Source organism: Oryzias latipes, chromosome 11 (assembly GCF_053564925.1).
Source record: "Oryzias latipes strain Hd-rR chromosome 11, Olatipes_Hd-rR_3.1".
In the NCBI taxonomy this organism is placed as follows: domain Eukaryota; kingdom Metazoa; phylum Chordata; class Actinopteri; order Beloniformes; family Adrianichthyidae; genus Oryzias; species Oryzias latipes.
In genome coordinates, this window is record NC_136247.1 from 6,996,615 (window position 1) to 7,015,141 (window position 18,527).

Genomic DNA, 18,527 nt, shown 5'->3' on the forward strand with positions numbered 1-18,527 from the left:
AGGAAATTATAATAATAATTAGAGAAGGTTTCCTTTGAAAATATAGCTTCTTTTGCTTAAGGAAGCTTGTACTGAAAATGTCTTAATCTTTGTCATTAATGAAATTTTTATTGACTCAAAAATTAGGCGAAGGAAAAGTTTTTTTCTGGGGGGAAGCAGCCCCCCCTTTCCTTGCGTAGCCCCGCGCCTGATAACTGCATTATGAGGACTGTACAATGAATGCTCAAAACCCAACTAAACCAAACTTAATAAATGTAATAATACTAAATGTAAACTGAAATTATAGTTTCGATTTATTGCTTTAACTATTTTAACAGCCACAGTTTAAATCAACAAGCTAAAGGGAATGGACGGTGCAAAAACTTGACAAATTCACAGTATATTTGGTCAAAATGTGTCTAAATGGATTTAATTATATGTAAAGTAATGAAACGTAGGCCATCGCAATAAAATGTTCATACAATTTGCTTTTAATGTTAATAAAATGGTCAGCCCTCACACCTTTTCACCTGAAATCTGGTTCTCTGGCAACATTTGGACACCGCTCATCTAAAGTGTTGAAAAGCTTTTTAGTCTTTATAACTAATAAACACACACAGATGTGCATTTTCAAATGAAAACAAAACAATAGTAAATGCTTTATGATTCATTTTCCTCATTGCGTGTTGCTCAGGTGTTCGTCGTTAAGTTTCTCTTAAGGGGAAAAAACTTCAAAATAAACAGATTTTTTTTACTTTAATGTGAATTATTGAAATTGTTAAGGATTTCATTAGTTAATTTTTAGAACTGATATTGAAATCACATTTTTTGACAACCTTTGCTGATAACCAAAATGATTCAATGCAGATGAAATAATTTAAATAATTTATTTAAAGGCAGTCCCTACATGCATTGCTTTAAAAAAGACCAATGAAACATCACAAAGTGTTTTTGTAAAACATGAATACAGAAAAAAAAAGATGCTTAGCTGCTTTTTCTTTTTTTTCTTTTTTCTTTTTTTTTTTCAAAAAGGGCCTGTTAGTAACCTTTCCTAAAATAAAAAAAATCCGAATATGAAAATGGTTTTTGATTGATAAACTGTACAGGTGGGATGTTTGATGAGGTCTAAACCTTCTGGAGGAGTCAAACAGAATCTGGGGGTGTTAAGAGCCCTTGCAGCAGCCTTTCCGCTCCTCCTGCTGTTCGCTGTTGAGTCCGATGGGGCCGGACAGGGTCACGGCGCTGATGGAGCCGCGGGTCACCTCCCTGCTGGCCACCTTTTTATGAATCGCTGTTGGGACACGGGGGAGAAAAGCGTTACGGGTTTGATCCCCTCAGCAGGGGAAATGCGTCTGCCCATCTGTACCTGTCAGAACTTCATGGAAGGCGGATTCCACATTGGTGGAATCCAGCGCTGACGTCTCCATGAACATGAGGCCTTTCTCATCTAAAGATCAATCCAGATTAGACGTTAAGACAGAAACCAACTGATAAAAGTGGAAAGATTTAAGTTTATTTGCCTGCAAAGTGTTGGGCTTCCTCCGTTGGGACGGTCCGCTGGCTCTGCAGGTCTGACTTGTTCCCCACCAGCATCACCACAATGTGGGGGTCTGCGTGGTCGTACAGCTCCTTCAGCCAGCGCTCGGCGCTCTCATAGGTCAGGTGTTTGCTTATGTCGTAGACCAGAAGAGCCCCAACTGCTCCTCTGTAGTACCTGAACCCCCAAGAGACACAAACCAAACATTTCCGTCAGTCAACCAACCAAATAGATATGTTTTCTTCCTACAAATTAGTCACAAACATTGTGTGTGTGTGTGTGTGTGTGTGTATACCCACGCTGAGGTAATAGCCCTGTAGCGCTCCAGTCCTGCCGTGTCCCAGATCTGAGCCTTGATGATGAAGTTCTCCAGCTGAACTGTCCTGGTGCTGAACTCCACGCCGATGGTGGTCCGGCTGTCGTGTCGGAATTCGTTTTTGGTGAAGCGGGACAGGAGGTTGCTCTTCCCCACACCAGACTCCCCGATTAAAACCACTGATGAGAAGCACATTTCACCCCAAGTTGGGCAAATATTTAACACTTGAAGTGTGAAAAGCAAAGATAAAATGTCACCTATGTGGAAAACTATGACCAGACGGCATTTCTTATCTAATCTGACTCCTGCACACGATTTCAAACTGGTACCACGTCACACAAACGTGGCAGATCTACCCGGGAGATGACTTTGGAATGAGAGGAATGGGAAATCAGTGCCGGTCTATTCTGTTGAGGTAAATGGGGAAGCAAGGCCTGACAGGATCGTCAGAAACACGAGAGCTTTTGTTTTCTCTAGGAGGCCAAAGGGCAAATGGTTTACAGCCAAATGGGCAGGGAGGGGAGAAAAAAAAAGGCACTTCCTCCTTTCTGTCTTCCTTTTCTAAGTTGGAAACCTCAGCAGGGGATTACAAGCGACAGACTTTTATTTCCTTCAGATTCACAGCTCAAATAAACATGACTTACCTTTAAAGACAAAATTGTATGAATCCTCAGACCCCATGCTGTTCTCTTTCTCCTTAAAAATCCTGAAGCCACGTTCAAGATGTAAAAAGAAAAAGAAAAAAAGGAATAAAAAGCAGGACTTCTTCCTTTGTTGGTCTCTGTAGGAGCAGCTTCTGGTTGAGGACAACCGGGGAGGCAGCAGGAGTCCTGCTGGTGGATCAGCTGACACCCACAGGAAGGCTGGGGCGAGGAGAGCAGGTGGAACAGGTAGAGCAGCTCGGCCGCAGACTCCACCCTTCGCCTGCGCCCCTCTTGGCCTGGGATGCCAGTCATTTGCATGACAATGGAGCTGAGTGGATCCGTGGCAGAACACGTCGCCTTACAAGCCTCGTCTCATGTTTATGCAGCTGCAAGTTTGGATTTACCGGATTTTCAGGAAAACATTCTCCAAACCCAGATTGGTTTCAGGGTGGTTAGGGATCAGCAAACACGTTTTTTTAAGGTGGGGTTTAGTAGAAGGAATATTTGGTACCACAATTAAAATCATTAACTTTATATTTAATTTAAGAAGAAGAAAAAAACTCAACTATATTGATTATTTTCTTGAAGATTATGAGTCTTTCCAGAATCTAGGGCAGGTCATGTGAGGTCAGGAGTGGATTTTCGATAAAAATGCTTTGATTTGGCTGCATATTCAAGAAAAAAATTCCTTTTTTTTCAAAGATCTCCAGCTCTGAAGCATCAGAACATCTTCTTTTCTGTAACTTTAATGAAGGTGAGGACAGCTGGAAGCCTCAAAGTCCTCCTGCTTTCTCTTTAGCTCCTCCTCCTTCCCCCTGAACACACCAGCTAATCAATAACAAGTAGGCCAAGGATATTTGTGGGAGGAGGTGGTGAGGGGTCATATTATTAACCCTCCTCCACTCCACCCCTAGATGAAAGTGAGACACCTCAGGTTACATGGTCGACCAAACCGCCAAAAGCGGGATGGGTGGGTCCTTTACTGTATTTTTTTTTTTTTTTTGCTGCTCCGCCGTCCAAGGAAGGGATGCCTCGCAGCTGCTATGACATCATGAGGTTTGAGGCTGCTTTGAGACTCCAAAACTTTGCAAAGAAAACCCTATAAAGATCCTCAAAACAACCCACTTTGTTCCACAAATATGTTGCAAAAGTCATATCTGTTGCCAAATATGCACTCTTCTAGCAAATTCCCTTAATGCACATCTGCATAACAAAAATCCCAATTTAGTTTGCTTCTTAGTGAAGTTAAAAGAGAAAAAAACCCACACATTTAAGTCCCACCTGACAAAAAGCAGAACAAGACATTTCTTCTTCTGCCTTCGCCAGAAGACTTTTTTTTTGATGATGGATGAAATGTAGAACAAGATTTGTCTTCTGCCTTCATCAAATGAAATTTCTTCTTCCATAGTCAGAATACATTTCTTTTTTTGCCTTTGTAAGAAGAAGTGTCTTCTTTTGCCTTAAGAAAAAAAGTCTTCTGCCTTCATCAGAAGAAGACATTTCTTCTTTTGACTTTGAAATCAGAAATATCTTCTTCTGCCTTCATCAAAAGAAGATATTTCTGCATCCCTCTTCTTCAAAGAGGCTGTAATCAACGGACACGCGGTTATTTGTTTTTGACCACCATTTATTACTTTTTAGTACAGTACTGTTAAAAGTTAGTTCCAACCTTTCCAACTGGGAGATGAATTTATTTATTTAGTTGAATTTCAGCTGAGGTCAACAGACAAAAGCAAAGCCAAGAAGCAGTTGCCAAGGTTACCACAACTACAACGCTGACTCTGGAAAAAAAAAAAAAAGAAACAACCTAGACTTATGATTTCTTGGGGGAGGGGGGGTTCAGAGCCTTTTAATCATTTATTTTTTACTCAAATGATCATCCATCATTTTTATTTAGTTTTATTTCAAATCACTTTGATGTTTCATTTCATACTAAATCATAATCATGATAAAAACGAAGAACTTCTGCCTCAGAAGGTGATGCTCTAGAGCAGCTCAAGGAATTCCTCGAGGAATTTACTGTCGTCCAAGTGCTGACCGCGCCACAAAATGCACAGCAGCAGAGGGGGCGGGGCCTCGGAGGAAGAGGAGACAGCACTCATGGGTGGGCACTTTAAACTGGAATGACAAATTACCCCTTCAAGGGAAGCGTGGAGGGTGTCATGTGATTAGGCGCTTGCAATAAATAGTGAGAGTCGCTGGGCTAAAACAGGAAAAAGAAGGGAAGAAAAAAAAAAGAACAGTTCATGTTCATGTTTACGGACTTTTACCAGGAAACGTTCAAACGTTGCGCCTGCAGCTCTCCCGATTTAGCTGCTTCTCTCTCCACACCCGAGCGCGCTTCACAGAGAGCAGGTAGAGTCGGACAAGCAGAACTCTGCAGGGTCGGATGAGGCCGAACACGATGAACTGAAAGGACTTTGGGGAATGATCTGAGAACAGATGAGGGTCTTTGTAGTGCCTGTCCAAGTTTATTCTAGAAAGTTTTGGACAATACACTTTGAGATTTCTCCTGGTTCTCTGTAGACGCTGGGTGTGTTTATGACTCGAGTACGTATTTACGAGCGTGTCTGTGTGTCAGGATGTACTGTATGCTGTTTTTGTTGATTTTTTTTTTTACGAGGGCTGTGAGCCCAGCAGTCTCTCAATAGCGGCGTTGATGTCTCCTCCGGTGGCGATGAGGGCCTGCAGGTTGGCTTCGCGGTTGATGAAGCCCATGGCGCTGAGCTGCTCCAGCTGGGCCTGGAACCGGACTTCTGGGGTCTGAGTCTGTGGGGTTAAGGAGAACAGATATGTAATCCTTAACGTACAAACATAATTTTTCCTACTTAAGGGTTTAATAAACTTTCCCTGGGTACAGTTAAGGTGAATGGCTGCGGCTACAGTTCTTCCCAGCATGCATCTCACCCTCCTCCTCCTTTCTGTACTATTGTGACAACTTGGCTGGATTATTTCCAAAAGGTAAAACTTTCATTTATTCAAAACACTTTAGCGAGCTGTTGGAAAGTTTGCAGTACAAAATTACATTCATTTTTATGTTTATCAGCGATTGGATCAGGACTTTGGTGATAAAAAAACAATTAAAAGAAAATAAAAAAGGATTTCTGATTCCTGTTAAAAATCAATTTATTTGTCAAATTTCAATTGAAACAATCTTTTGGTCATGAAACCCTGTTTTCACATAACTAGTAGTTTAATTGAATGCAAATGGAATTTCTGCTCATAACTTTATGAATTTTTTAAATCAAAACAAATGGAAAAGAAGTGTTTCTTAACTAAAAACTTCAAGAAACAGCTTGAAAAGTAAAATCTATGAATTGAATTTTTGTTTTATCTTTTAAATGATTTATTTCATTTTTGTGTGTTTTTTTTTTTAACACATTTTTATTAGTAACACACAAACAAAACAAAAATTAAGAAAAAAAAAAAGTTATCACCTTTTAGGGTCTGAATGACTAAAACAAACCACTTATCACAACCATTTACTTCAAAGACTTTTAGGAACACCTGAAGGTTGTATTGGTAGATACTTTCAGGAGGTCTAAAGCGTACCGTAGCACTTCCTCCCCCGGCTCCCCCGGCAAACATCTGGAGCATCTGTTGCATCAGCTGCTGCTGCTGCTGACTGGGGTTCGTTCCTGCACTGCTGGGTGAAGGGGCGGGGTTCTCAGTGGGCACGCTCCCTCCTGTGGGAACGCCAGGAATCCCGCCTGTCATCAAGCTGAAGAGACAAGAGGAAGAAGAAAAAAACACACACACACGTGGGGTTAATATTTGGAATCAGGAGCTAACCGTGCGATGGGCTGGTGAGGCGTACCTGGGCATGAGGCCGGGAGCTTCTGTCTGCAGCGTCTGTAGACCCTGTTGGATCTGCATGAGAGCCTGCATTGCCCGTGGGTTGGTCATAACAGAGAGCGCCTCTGGGTTCTGCATCTGCATCCCAGCAGAACACACAGTCGGGAAAACAAGAAAACACTTTTCAGAAACACAAAAAAACCCAAGAATCTAACACTCTAAGAAAAACCACATATTTAACCAATATATATATATATATATATATATATATATATATATATATATATATATATATATATATATATATATATATATATATATATATATATATATATATATACATACACTAAAAAGTACAACTCACTATCAAAACAAAATGCTCAGTGGAGGAAAACTAGAGCTTCTTTATGTACTTTCTGTTTTTTTCTACAAAAAAGTGTTTGTGTTTTATATAAGATTGTTTTCAGTGGATTTTTTGGTGTTGACATATATTTGCTGATGAAAATTAGCCTAAATTATTGCATTTTTAAAACTTTGACAAAAATCCGACCTTTGTAGATGCATTTTAGAGGTTTTAAGAACCTCTTGTGATGCTAAGTCATTATCTTCAAAGACAAAAATTGTAAACAGTAAACTGTTGGGCCTTTAAAAGCTAAAAAAAAAAAAGAGATAACAGCCACTCTCTCGTTGCCTAATTAGATAAATTCCAGAACCTTAAAGACCTGACTGGCGTTTTATCTGAGCTGCTTGGTGAAATTGAGACTGGTCTCAAACTCGGACCCAGAATCCGATTGGAAGGCTGGACAGAAAGGTTTTGGGATACCTGCTGCAGAAAGACGGGCAGCTGAGATCGGAACTGCTCCTGCAGTTGGGGGTTTCCAGCAAACAGAGGATTATTCATCAAAACCTGGGAGGAAGAAAGGAAAGAAATGCCCGTTTATTATTTTGCACAGATGCTAATTCTTGGGGGGATTAAACAGTTAAATATTAGAATTAACATTTGTACTCTTTTAAATGTTCCTATTCCTCGTATGAAACGAGGATTCCAAACATAATCGCAAACCAAAGAGATAAAAACATGTTTTTGCATCAAATTAGGTTTAGATTTTGTCCCTTTTCTGTTATAATGTCTAACAAATCTTTTGGCGTGCATGTGAATGCGTCTCTGCTCCTTACCTGGGATGCCAACTCTGGGTTTTGGGCCAGTGACTGCATCATGCTGCGCATGTACGGAGCAGACAGCATGTTCTGCATCAGCTGGGGGTTTTCTGAGATCTGCTGTAATAGGCTCTGCATGCCAGGGCTGTTGAACATGCCTGCAACACACAAACAATCAGCACACAATGAGAAAAGTCAATTCAAACAATTGAAGTCTTTTCCTGCTTTGCCTCACCGTTTCCCAGACTGCTAGCATTGATGCCCAAAGGATTAGACACACTTGGGTTGGTTCCTCCCGTGGTGCTGGTGCTGCCCGTGGTGCCCCCTCCACTCTCAGGGGAGCTCGAAGCATTCGGGGGTCCCCATGGATTGGGGAGGGGCTCTCGGTTCTCTGTCCTCGACGGCTGAGCACCAGAGTCTGAGTTTCCGCCTAGAGCTGAAAACGGGTTGCTACCAAACTAAAAACAGATCATTTTTAGTATTAAAACAAAACAAAAACCAGGGTAAATGTTCTTGTGCACATTTCTCTGTGATACCTGTTCTCTTGCAGCACTAAACATCGGTTCTTGGATGTCTGTATACATCCTCCGCAAGGCATTGTAACCTCCTGGGATGCTTTCCAAGTTACTCAAAGCGCGGTCCTGGTTTCGCATCATTTCCTGCATCATGGCGGGGTTTCTGGCCAGCTCCATTGTCTAAAAGGGGACAATAAAAATGGAAAAATGCAGACACGCAGACGTGCCGTGGATGATTCATTCCCTTCAGTTTGCTTTACCTGTCGCATTAGCTCTGGGTTGTTGAGCATGTGGGAAATCTCAGGGTTGCGCTCCATCAGCTGCTGCATCTGAGGATTGGCCATGATCATCTGTCTCATCAGATCGGGGTTGGACATCATGTTCTGCACCAGCGGATTCTCCATGATCTGAGAAAGCATTTCTGGGTTGGACATGAGCTGCCGCTGCATCTGCTGCTGCAGCTCCATGAAGTTGGCCGAGCCCATGCCCAGTCCGGCTAGGCTGGCCAGGTCCCCGAAGCCACCTGGAGAAGGGCACAGTTTGACACATTAAGCTTCTTGCCCGGGTCGATCTTACATCAAGGTTAAGACAGTTACTCACTCAGTACGTTGGGAGGCTGTGCGGTTGGTGCTGCAGAGCTGTTGGAGCCTGCTGTAGACGTGGGGTTGGCGCTGGGACCAGAGGAGGAGCTACTTCCCGCCTGAGCGGAGGCTGAGCTGGAGGCGGAGGTGCTACCGCCATCAGCTGACCTGCAGAAATCATATGGATAAGGAAAGAAATGAGCACTTCCAGGTCTTTGTGTGTGTGAAAGCTGGGTAAAAACAACAAGAGGAAGGCAAAATGCAAACAAAATGACATTGTAACATGTTGAGACGTTATTTTACAAAGGAGATTTAATTAGAATTAAAGCTGTAGGGCGTTGTGTGGCCAGCAGGTGACTCTTGAGTAGCTGTTAGCCATATTATTTATTTGTCAATGGGGTGTGAAAAACGTCCATATAATTTTTTGGAACTTTTCAATTTCCCTGGCAACAGAGGTTTTTAGTTAACCACGCCCACATTCCTAATATGGTCATATCAAGTGTCGTTCAGCTTGAGCCAACAATTCATGCAGGAAATTTTCACCATGTTCTGGTATAAAATGTCAGAGCAACAAGGGGAACACCACTTCTGTGAGCTCGCAATCTTAGCTTCTAATCTTAGCTTCTAATTCTAACTTTTTTCTCTCAAGTAGCTTCCCAATGATGCTTAAGGACTTAGGAGGCGATGAGTCCGATCCCTAGGAGGAGCTTAAAGTTGCAGCTAGTACTGAAGGGGTATTTATTTATTCATTTGTCTTTATTAGGGTCAAAGGTCAACTAAACTTCAGTCATGGTTATAGACTTAACCTGGCGTGATGTGTGACAAATTTCAAGACAAGCAAGAGTTTTTGTTTTCCATATTGTGCAAAAATGTGAAAAATCTGCAACTTTTGCACTCTGCCACAAAATGGACCAAACCGCAGGTCCTGTGCTCATCCAATCATATTTCAAAACTTCCTTTGGAACCCCCGACACGTCTTTTGGTTTTGTTTCTTGATTTTGAACCATTTCTTTCAGGCCTCATGAGAGATTTTAGACCCACTCACTTTTTTCACGGTTTCGGCCACTGTGATGTCATCTTTTTTTGAAAGGGGTCATTCACTCTGTCTCGCGTGTCATATCCTGGCTGTAGAAAAGTGAATGTGTCTATATAAAACTGAGAGTAATAATGTGTGTATGTATTTTCCAATCAATGACATGACTAATCATCCAAAGTTTTCTATATCGGTGTATATATGTGTATTTCTGCAGTTTGCTTAGTTTGGTTTTATTTTTGTCTTGATGGCTGGAAATGTTCACCGGATACTGGGCGTGTGCACATTTCGGTGAGTTTTTGAGCATATAGCAGGGCGAAACCTTCGCTCAAACATACAGCAAGAAAAAGGAATTGTAAAAACAGTCTGACCCTTGTGGTTCAGGGCTGAAAAAGCACCAATCAGAGAGCTGTTATAAAATCCCCACCCCTGAACTAATATGCTCAGAACAACGCTGAAGGCTTACTTGTGTGCCGTCTTTATGACTAGGTGGACCGTCAGGCCGTCTTTGATGCCGTGCTGACTCAGGCTGTCCCCATCCTTCAATATCTTGCCGGCAAAAATGAGAACCAACTGATCCTGTTTGGCTTTAAACCGCTTTGAGATCTCTTCTTTAAACTGTGGGCGAAACAGGAGAAATAAGCAAAACAAGAAACCAAAAACATGTGACAGAGTTCTGATTAAGGACACTGTAAAAACCCCAAACAGGATGTAGCCCGAGACAAACAACAGCACACAACAATAACCAAACCGGAGGTAGAAACAACAAAAAGTGGGAAAATAAATGCAAAAAGATGCAAAAACTGAAAAGAAAATACATTTGCAAAAAGATTAGAGTGATTTAGGGACATCTAGTGGTGACACTAAAGATTGCAAATCTGTTTTCATTTGTTTTAGTGAAATATTAATATATAAATGTCAATTCAATGTTGCAGTGCGTCTTCTTACAGTTTTAGGATTTTTTTTAAACCAATTTATCTTTGCAGAAACAGTAATCAAACATGACACTCTTACAAAAAAAAAAAGAGGTTTTGGGCCAAAAAATAAACATGTTGGTTTACCACACCGCACAAAAAGTACAGTAATCTCGCTTACATTGCATTAAACAGATGAATGCCACATGATTTAGGGTAGTTTGGCCTAAGTAGGTTCTTCTTTTGGTTTATTAACCTGACCTAAGTGTTTTAATGTAGACAAATATTCTTTTTTTGTTTGATTTTTTGTATTAAATTAGCTTTGGACCTAAAATAAAATCTGTCTGATAAACCAAAAGTGTTTGATTTTCCTTTAAAAGCAATGTACTAATAGCGTACCTTTGCAGAGCTAACCTGAACTGTGGCTTACTGCTAGTAAAGGTGGTCTTTGACCTGGTGCATGCAAACATTAAGCTGATTAAAAACAGCCTTTTTCTTTTCAAACAACTAGAGCTCAACTCAGCTTGACTGAAGAATGATGGTTTTCTGAATTCCCTTCAGTTCATTGGCTAAAGCAGATTTTCTTTATGATTTAATATTTGATTTTTTTGTAACTATTCCAGAAGTTAACTTCTGATTGGCTATTTCCAATTGCAAAGCAGCACATAACAAATAAAAGAACTAATCTAGTATTTATTAAGATTCACACATAGCTTGTGCTCATTTGTGTTTTATAGCATGATGGTTTAAAGGGAATTTGAGACATTCGGCAGTGTCAGTCCATCATTTTACTCTATAATGTCATTTTTCTAAGTAAAATATGAAATCTATTTGATTTCAGTTCCCAAGTTCAATTTCAATTTTATTATTGACTTATTTTAAATTTATTTCCCAAACACATTTAGTATGGTTGTGAAAAGCAGCGTTGATTTATTTTATGATTTAAACACATTTATTCTTCTGACAAAAAGTAACTGGAAAAGTTTTTTTGTGAAGAAAAATACAATAAATTATACTTAAGAAATCCATAAAATGATTAATTGAGACAGTATTTTATAAATTAAGATCATTTGATCAAAGTATCTTTTACACCTGTCACTCATCCCTTTTTTTAATGGTAGATTATATCGGTCAAGTCTGTTATATTAATCTGGATATATATGCATTGTTTTGAAACCCTGATGATCAAATAATCTGTTAAGCCAAAGCAAGGTTCTCAACACAGAACTGTCAGCCCTGGTACTAAGAGGTCCATTTAACCCAAAAACATTACAAATATAAAATAAACTAGAACAAAGGGAATTTATTGGTTTAGGCAAATCATTGGCAAATGCATTTAAATGTGAATATAATAATGCTAGGACTGTTGAAATCCAATCCAATGCCTCAAAATCCTATATAAATGAACTACAAACGTGTAAAGACTAATATTTATAGCAAAACATGACTGATTCTGCTTGCGTGTACCTCTCAGTGTGAGACGTTGCCAAGCCAACAGCAGCCCTGAGAATACAAAAGTCCCAAGAAAGCCGAATGACTCAACAACGTGAGAATGTTCTAGACTGGACGCAAGTTCTTTTTTCCCCTGCCTCTGGGATATTTCGCTAAAAATGTTTAGCGAAGGCAACACGACATCTCATACTTTTCAGTTACCCCTTTATGATTCTTTTAACTCGCTGTTGTGTCTTGTAGAAGGCTGTGTTCGTCAGCTGACGCTTGTTTAGAGTTGGCTAACCCTAGCTAAGTGCAATGAGTGTTAGCTCACAAGCTAACAAATGCCAAGCTAGCCGGTTAGCAACTTCAAATATAATGGCACTCAAATCTCTGCATTTGATACTAAGAATGATCATGTCAAATTTATAGAGGTAAAATAAACACTCGCACTTTCCTTTCAAACAGCCCACGAAATTTCAGGTACTCTAAGTAAGCCGGCAAAGAGTGGCGACAGATGCTAACGAGTTAGCCTCCTAGCTGAAGTTGTGGGCAGGGGCATGACGTTGGAGCACGGCTCGTCAGCTCTGTAGAGATCCGCGTACCTGAGTAACAGAAGCATCTTCTGCGATGGCGATTTCCTCTTTGTCTTTAGGAGTTTTCACTGTGACCTTGATAATAGTTCCCTCCGAGGCTTCAGGTTTATTGTTGTTGTTGTTATTACCAGGATCTGCGGCGCCTTGGTCAGCCATCTTTACTCCGCCGATGGAATAGCTCGGGTTCGGCGTCAGCTTCCGGGTCAAAAGAAGTCAAAGCTTTTTTTTCCCATGATACCCCATCCTGTTTGAAATTCACAGACATTTTACTCAAAAAGTAGTTTGTTTGAACATAATTAAATCTTGGGAGGCTTATCTTACACTAGGTTGTGTTGTTTTAATTCAAGAAAAAGTAGGAAACCCGGATAGTGATGTATAAAAATAATCTGAGCAACAGCTTTATAGAGTTATTACAACATGGAATTTCCCAATCGTGCCATAAATGATTCATTAAATACAGATAAAATTTACAAATTGGTAAATACTGAGCAGAAAATCCATAAACTTACTAAAATTACTTAAATTAGAATAAAATAAGAATAAATTAATAAGTACTAATAGTCTAATGATGAAAATGATTAAAGTATTTCGCATTTTTGCTTAACTGGATCATAAAATGTAAATCTATTCAAAACAGGGGAAAAAGAAAGGAACAAAGAGTTATGTGTGTCCCTCTAATTAGCTTGAAGGGAGTCAAAACAATGTATCCTTTTGAATAAATGTGTTGTGACTTTTGTTTATATTAGTATTTTAAGATTTTAAGTTATTTCAGTGATAATTGTGTGATTTTCCTTCATTTTAACAGAGTTATTTTAATTATTTTGTTCAGATCTATAACTAAGCATATTTTAAACAGGGAAAAAGACACATTTTCTATGTGCATCTGCTTGTTGCTAACTCCAAAAATACTTGCTAAGGATCAATTTGACTAAGTGGTAATTTTTTGATCTGCTTTGCAAGCTGTAACAAGAAGGGAAAAACACAAGGCTTTGCGTACATCTGGTGTACTTTACTTTGACACTTAAGACAAAAATCATATTCATCTGGGACAGAAATTGAGAAGAAAAACATGTTTTTATGTTTCTGTACTTTTTATGTCACATTATTAGCATCATGGCAATATGTAACAAAAATAGTTATCACATATTTGAAATATATATCATTACTTTATTTAACAGTACTTCTAATGCTATTCCTTTTATGTATATGCATTACTGCATTAAAAAATGTTGTCCTTTTTACTGCTTATTTGTGTGTTTCTAATACAAGTATTTGAAATATTATCTGGAATAAGGAAAAGTCAAGAATTTAATATTTGAGCTTAAATTACTGCAGATTTTGAAAGAAGTTTTTTTTTAATTTGTTCAGTCCTTGTTTTATAAAGTGTTTATCCAATTTTATCACAAAATGTCGTATATTTTGCACACAAAAAAACAATGACAGCGAAGACAATTTAATGTTTGTTTTTTCTATTAAAATATGTTATAATATGTGTGCATATGTATAGCATATGTTAAAATATGCTAAAATGTGTTAGACTGGGTTTAGAGTAGATTGATGGGGTGCTTTGGTTCAAGGTTGACCACATTTAATGAACTTTTCTGAGGTATAAATGTTTAAAGATTGTGATTTAAATCAATATGAATTTACTATTGAGCAGCCCTGCAGAGCACATGAAAAAAAGTACAGTACTGCTTCCATAGCGTTTCATACAGGCCTCCATATGTCATGCCCCCCGTGGGACGGCAGTGAAAGAGAATGTGTGTTTCAGCAGGTTGCATTGACATGGACAGTCCTGCATGCCTCTGCATATTCCCACTTCTGGAGTTCACCATTAACAGGGTAAACAAAACAAAAAACCCGACTCAAAAGATACATGTCCCAGAGCTCTTCTTTCTAAGGCCCCAATGACCTTGCATGGTTACACATACGTGCACAGAAGTGCAGGGGTCACACGCACGCCGTGGGGCGTCATTCAACAGGGCAGCAACAAAGAGTTTTGCTGTCATTGACAAAAAAAAGACACAGGGATGACTTTTTTGGTTGTGGTATTATTTGGGAGCGACCCCTCCCCTTTTCAGGGAGCAACGGCCCTCTCTGTTTTCCATCCATCCTTTTCTATCTTTGCCCCCCGCAGGGTGAGCACAAGAGAGGGTGCGTTTCCAGAAACACGGTAAGGGAACAAATGTTGGCGCAGGTTGGGAGAGAATTACCTCCTGGGGTGACGGAAATCAGGCAGATGCTGGCAGAAGCAGGAGTTATTTCACAGCAGATCAACAAACTCTAAAGTTTATTTTTTTAAAGCTTATAGAGATATAAGCTTCAGAAAGAACAGATAGTCTTCTTTTTTTAGGTGTGTTAGGCTTTTTAAACATGTCTCCAGTGAAGAAAAGGTAACAAAATCTGCCTTTTTTTATTTTCTTTTCTTTTTTTTCTTGCAAATTTTGTTACTAGCTATCATAATAAACATTTTAAAGGCCCCAAAAATCTATAGGCTTGTTTTCTCTTGTTTTAGCTTTAATTCATGCAGATTTTTCCTCTAAAATAGACCAAAAACAGGCTTTAATTTGGATTTTGATTACAGTTTCTTGTACTATTTTTTTAACAAACCTGTAACCATTAAGTCAGGGGTCTGCAACATCCGGCTTTGGAGCCACATGTGGCACTTTGACCCCTCCATTGTGGCTCTCTGGTAAAAGCCAAAAAAAATAATTTTTTACTTAAAAGTAAAAAGGAGTAAAAAAAGAAAGAAAAGAAAGGTATTAAACTAATTTCCAAACAGCCGAAGGACAATACATATCAGAAACATTTCGATTTTTTTTTGTGCCACCGTATGTCATTTGGAGGTCTATAATCACAACTGGAATTAAGACACACTGGATTACAAGCAGATTTTCTGTTTTTAAACAAATTTAAGGATTTGAGCTGGTTGATAAATCCGGTAAGGGTCACTGAATTAGATCTGATTAATCGTAGTTCATTAGATTTACCCATTTCTGGCTGAGTTGCACTACAAGCGGTAGAAATAAACAGTGTACCTACATTTACCGCATTGAGATGATCCCATGTCACACAGGGTGACTTTTGTTTTGAAAAGAAGTCATGCAAACTTTCAAGAAGTCATAAACTCTTTTGCATTTTCTAAAAAAAAGGGTATTTTCTCCCCATGTTAGTGCTTTATTTTGCTAAAAAGGCAGAAGTTCATATATATTTATCATAATGGTTACAATATCTTAAATACAAATTAGTGTTCTACTTTTTTTAAAAGGTGAAGTCAGAATTTGTGGCTGCTGTTGGGTTTTTGTCAGAAAGATGTCGACCTAAATGGTTCTTTACGTGTTGAAGGTTGCAGATCCCTGACTTTTAAAACAGAGATTGCAAAGATAAAATCTGACTTTTATTGTTACAGTTGTTCTGCAGCTTCCCCGTTTTCTCAGCTCAAGATGTACAGCTTCATGGGAGGAGGTCTTTTCTGTGCCATCGTGGGTAATATACTGCTGGTAGTCTCCACTGCAACAGACTACTGGATGCAATACCGTCTCTCTGGAAACTATGCCCACCAAGGCCTTTGGAGATACTGCATGTCCAACAAATGCTACATGCAGACCGACAGCATAGGTTTGATTTAAAAAATCCTTTTCTGTGACTGTTGTGCCCCTCTGGGTTTGCCGCAATAACAAGCTTTACAGGTTTGATTCGGAGGAACATTTCAGGGCATCCTTTGCGTCTGTTTTCCTCCAGCGTACTGGAACGCCACCAGAGCCTTCATGATCCTGTCCGGGATGTCGTGCTTTGCGGGCATCATTGCGGGCATCATGTCCTTCTCACACTTCTCCTCCTTTGAGAGATTCAATCGCTCCTTTGCTGCAGGGATCATGTTCTTCATCTCCAGTAAGTATAGTCTTTTAAGCAAAAACTCTTGTTCATAAGTAAACAACAAAAGGGAATAACATTTTCATGCCAGAAAAGCTGCGGAAGCACTCATGTCTTAAATAAGATGGTGTAGTGCAAATTCCACCATTGAGAATTAACCTCTTGGACTCCACCCTCAGCCTTTTTTGTCCTGCTGGCTATGGCCATCTACACTGGAGTGACAATCAACTTCCTGGGTCGGCGATTTGGTGACTGGCGCTTCTCTTGGTCCTACATACTTGGCTGGGTGGCCATGCTCATGACTTTCTTTGCAGGTAAAAAGCAACTAGCCAAACTCTGAATGTCAAAATAGAAAAAATCAGAGTGACTACAGAATCAGAAACCTTCTTTTTAGATGGGCAAAAATTACACAAAAAAACGGTTGTGTTCATTTGTTTTGCAGGCATTTTCTACATTTGTGCATACAGAATGTGCGAGTGCAGAAGAGGAACCAACCCACGCTAAAGTCAGACAGAGAAAAATAAAAATAAAAACAGGACACTTTTACTTTATAAATCAGACAAGCAGGAGGCATCAGACATTCCCGACTGATCTACTCAAGACATGACGTTTGATGGTGATGCTGGAAGCCTCTGACTATTTGCTTGACACGTTTGAGTCATTTAAGGGTTTTCTTTTTCTTTATCATTTTTTAAATCATTAATCATGATGGTACAAAGAGAAAAACATTCATCAATAAACAAAATTATGCTTCTAAGTATTTTTGACTTTTTTTAAAAATCCTTTTTTAATTAAAAAAATTCTCTGCAGTTGACCCTCAGTTCTAAATTTTACCACTAGATGGCAACACTAAACAGCTTTTTCTCAACCATTCATTTCTTTCCTCCAAACTTCACTGTCATGCTGGTTTAAATATGTTAGACAGCAAAGCAGAATCGTTTTGTGACATTTTTTTTACCACACAATGCTTTAACATTCCTGGTAGAAAAAACAAAATTTCTTGCTCAGAAAACCCTTTAGGGCAGAAGAAAACAGTGCAATGAAGGCATTAAAAAAACAACACTTCAAAGCGTTAGAAGTTTGTTCCAGGTGCCCTGTAAAGCCACTTGGTGCTGTTTCATTTTGACAGGGAGGAGGCCTCAGACGAAGAGTAAAGTGCATCTGTGCCGCTGGGTTTTTCATAGTAAAGGTCACTGCATCTATCAGCAGGAAATGTTTCTAATATTTCTTTTGGCTGGTCATACTTAAACTGAAAGTAGACAAAGACTGTTTGTGTGTCAGTAACCAGCATAGGAGAAGCCCAAAAGGGACAATGTTGGGAGAATCGGGTGGGGGGGAAACCAGGGCGGGGGCTCCTGGCACTGATTGTTCTGCTGTTGTCGGTAGATGACGTTTCCTCGAGTTCCTGCTGCTTGTCCGGAGCTCTCCGTCAGCTGTGATGCTCTGTGACACAGAAACAATGGCAAAAATGTAATCAGTCCTCAAATGTCCATACTTGGCTCAGGCGGCCGCCGTAAGAAGATAAGATCAGGAGTTTTGCGTGCTTTTCTTCAGATTCTTTCATAATCCACCCTAAAGGTTCAGTGTGGTCTGATCTTTTGTGTAATAAACAATGTTGGTATTAGCCATCTTTGGAGAAAAAACACAGCAAAGTCTTACAGTTTTGTTGAGTTTTTACAAACTATATGATTTATTAATGTGACTGAAATAAAATATTGAGCATCTTATGATTGATAAAAGTGAGGTCGGTGCTTTACATTGCAAGTGCAGCAGCTGATTAATCACCTGTTTAAATGCTAAAGAACTGAAAATCAACGCTGTCAGACAACACACAGATACAGAAAAAGAATTTGAAAAATTCTGATATACATATACAGTATTTAAATAAAATTCTTAAGTTTACATGTGGATGGGAGGGGGGCAGAAGACATTGAAAGGGTGGCAAATGATAACAGCAGAGTGGATGGCCATTACAAATGAAAGGAACAAAAATATGTATTTCAAATCGTTTGAGGGGCTACATTTTTACCTAAAATGATCGTTTTTGTCATGTTTTCAGGCTTAAAGACTAATATTGACTCAAAAATTGGGGGGTACGTGGGGAGGCAAAGCTTTAGCTCCACCCCTGGCTCAAACACTCCCTCTTTGCCCAAAA

General features: G+C 39.5%; 3 protein-coding genes across 4 annotated transcripts; 1 reads left to right on the forward strand and 2 right to left on the reverse strand.

The window, feature by feature from the left end:
• Nucleotides 1-850: 850 nt before the first annotated feature.
• LOC101158957 (ras-related protein Rab-25-like) lies at nucleotides 851-2,732 on the reverse strand. Its single transcript, XM_004074198.5, has 5 exons — nucleotides 2,477-2,732; nucleotides 1,816-2,011; nucleotides 1,500-1,693; nucleotides 1,346-1,426; nucleotides 851-1,270 (listed from the first exon to the last, which is right to left on the reverse strand). Exons 1-5 carry the CDS (start codon nucleotides 2,511-2,513, stop codon nucleotides 1,143-1,145), a joined length of 636 nt encoding a protein of 211 aa, XP_004074246.1. The 5' UTR covers nucleotides 2,514-2,732; the 3' UTR covers nucleotides 851-1,142.
• Nucleotides 2,733-4,082: 1,350 nt separating this feature from the next.
• On the reverse strand, nucleotides 4,083-12,735 carry ubqln4 (ubiquilin 4). The gene is made up of 11 exons (XM_023960151.2): nucleotides 12,509-12,735; nucleotides 10,025-10,176; nucleotides 8,545-8,693; nucleotides 8,205-8,467; nucleotides 7,966-8,124; nucleotides 7,665-7,887; nucleotides 7,448-7,587; nucleotides 7,095-7,178; nucleotides 6,294-6,409; nucleotides 6,029-6,197; nucleotides 4,083-5,245 (listed from the first exon to the last, which is right to left on the reverse strand). Exons 1-11 carry the CDS (start codon nucleotides 12,653-12,655, stop codon nucleotides 5,093-5,095), a joined length of 1,755 nt encoding a protein of 584 aa, XP_023815919.1. The 5' UTR covers nucleotides 12,656-12,735; the 3' UTR covers nucleotides 4,083-5,092.
• Nucleotides 12,736-14,512: 1,777 nt separating this feature from the next.
• Nucleotides 14,513-18,111, forward strand: LOC101158710 (lens fiber membrane intrinsic protein). Of its 2 annotated transcripts, none has more exons than XM_004074197.4 (5): nucleotides 14,513-14,672; nucleotides 15,909-16,117; nucleotides 16,241-16,390; nucleotides 16,552-16,686; nucleotides 16,815-18,111. In XM_004074197.4, exons 1-5 carry the CDS (start codon nucleotides 14,530-14,532, stop codon nucleotides 16,874-16,876), a joined length of 699 nt encoding a protein of 232 aa, XP_004074245.2. In that variant the 5' UTR covers nucleotides 14,513-14,529; the 3' UTR covers nucleotides 16,877-18,111. The 2 variants fall into 2 exon arrangements, with proteins under 2 accessions (XP_004074245.2, XP_078810729.1); XM_078954603.1 differs by having other exon boundaries at nucleotides 14,644-14,892.
• The last annotated feature ends 416 nt before the right edge of the window (nucleotides 18,112-18,527 follow it).

Excerpts from the sequence above, each read along its gene's own strand:
- LOC101158710 (XM_004074197.4), top strand. The coding sequence starts at position 14,530 with ATGACTTTTTTGGTTGTGGTATTATTTGGGAGCGACCCCTCCCCTTTT. Across the intron at positions 16,118-16,240 it reads CATGCAGACCGACAGCATAG|CGTACTGGAACGCCACCAGA; the intron begins GTTTGATTTAAA and ends GTTTTCCTCCAG. Across the intron at positions 16,687-16,814 it reads GCTCATGACTTTCTTTGCAG|GCATTTTCTACATTTGTGCA; the intron begins GTAAAAAGCAAC and ends TTTGTTTTGCAG.
- LOC101158957 (XM_004074198.5), bottom strand. The coding sequence starts at position 2,513 with ATGGGGTCTGAGGATTCATACAATTTTGTCTTTAAAG. Across the intron at positions 1,694-1,815 it reads TACAGGGCTATTACCTCAGC|GTACTACAGAGGAGCAGTTG; the intron begins GTGGGTATACAC and ends TTGGGGGTTCAG. Across the intron at positions 1,271-1,345 it reads CTTCCATGAAGTTCTGACAG|CGATTCATAAAAAGGTGGCC; the intron begins GTACAGATGGGC and ends GTGTCCCAACAG.
- ubqln4 (XM_023960151.2), bottom strand. The coding sequence starts at position 12,655 with ATGGCTGACCAAGGCGCCGCAGATCCTGGTAATAACAACAACAACAAT. Across the intron at positions 8,694-10,024 it reads GTCATAAAGACGGCACACAA|GTCAGCTGATGGCGGTAGCA; the intron begins GTAAGCCTTCAG and ends TGATTTCTGCAG. Across the intron at positions 7,179-7,447 it reads ACCCAGAGTTGGCATCCCAG|GTTTTGATGAATAATCCTCT; the intron begins GTAAGGAGCAGA and ends TCTTCCTCCCAG.